We start from the raw sequence: 1,240 nt of genomic DNA, 5'->3' as shown, positions 1-1,240 counted from the left end.
TATTATTGTTGTTGTCACTGTCATTATTATTGTTATTATTATCATTAATCATTGTTATTATTGCTATGCAATTACTAATAAAAGGTGGACAATTTTTGATGATGATGATGATAGATACAGTGTTTTTTCTAGTGATAAAAGTTTGTTCTTTCTTTTTTTTTAAAAAATTTCAGTTTATTGCGAACTGTAATTGATCGAGCTATTAAAATTCCGGATATTGCATCAACCGCAGCAATGACAGTCCTGAAAAGATTAGGCATTAACGGTGGTACCAGTACTGGTACCAATTTTATGGCAGCATTACATTTAGCTGCAACACATAGGTGAACAAAATTTGTTTGTTTGTTTATTTGTTATGTTTATTTAATCAAATGCTTATTTATTTATTTATTATTGCTTCATTATTATCTTTTCAAACAATTATTTTGTTGATATTTAGAGTTTCAGTATTTTTTTTCTTTTTTTTGTTTAATTTCGTTAATCACTTGTGATATTATAACAAAAATATAATTAGTAATCTTTTAATTAGTATGTAATTAATTATGCATAATTTTGATAAAAAATATTGCAGTAAAATTTTAACAAAATTTTGGAAACATTTCATTTGGTTTTGATAAAAAATAAGAAATAGCAAAATTGTTACTAATTCGAAATATTAATTGGAATTTTGAAAATACTTATGAAATTTGCTTAAAAATTAATTTTTAGCAAAGATTCACTTTTCAACAATGAACGATTAATAATTGCTACAATAATGGGTGATACTGGTGATTATTACAAATCATCATATTACAATAGAACATGGATTAATGAAAATTTCAACGTTCATGGTGGTCTTACCGTATATGATTGCTGGATAGAGGTATTAAAGAAGTTATATGATTAATTGAAATAATATATTAAATGAAAAATTCTCGTCAAAAAAACAAAAATTTAATATTCGTTAAGTACTTAATGTTTAATGTCGTACTTAACATTTGAACCGGTTTGTTCACTAATTAAAATAAATAAAAAAAAGAAAATTTTCAAATTTTTTAAAATTCCAATAAATTTCATATAAATATTGCTAGATAATAATTTTTTGATTAATTTAAATATTACATATTTAAAATGTATAGCATTCTTAAATAAATGAATCTTATTAATTTTTTAACGGCAAATTGTTTATTTTTCTAATTTAATTACTTACCTTAACATTCTATTTTCATTCTTCTGTTTTTCTTTTTTCTTTTTTTGTTTT

General features: G+C 22.1%; 1 protein-coding gene across 1 annotated transcript in view; it reads left to right on the top strand.

Annotated features, from left to right (window-relative positions):
* Positions 1–886, top strand: part of LOAG_17806 (hypothetical protein) — a gene marked incomplete at both ends in the record, with an annotated part of 5,408 nt that extends 4,522 nt beyond the window's left edge. Inside the window, 2 exons of the mRNA XM_020450470.1 lie at positions 174–323; positions 709–886. Of these exons, the coding sequence (XP_020305844.1) occupies positions 174–323; positions 709–886 (328 nt within the window). The remainder of the gene's footprint in view (positions 1–173; positions 324–708) is intronic.
* Positions 887–1,240: the final 354 nt, after the last annotated feature.

The sequence above is a fragment of the Loa loa genome (genome assembly GCF_000183805.2).
Source record: "Loa loa unplaced genomic scaffold supercont3.131, whole genome shotgun sequence".
Taxonomy (NCBI): Eukaryota; Metazoa; Nematoda; class Chromadorea; order Rhabditida; family Onchocercidae; genus Loa; species Loa loa.
The sequence above is the reverse complement of the archived record's forward strand: the minus strand, read 5'-3'. Positions and strand labels throughout refer to the sequence as shown.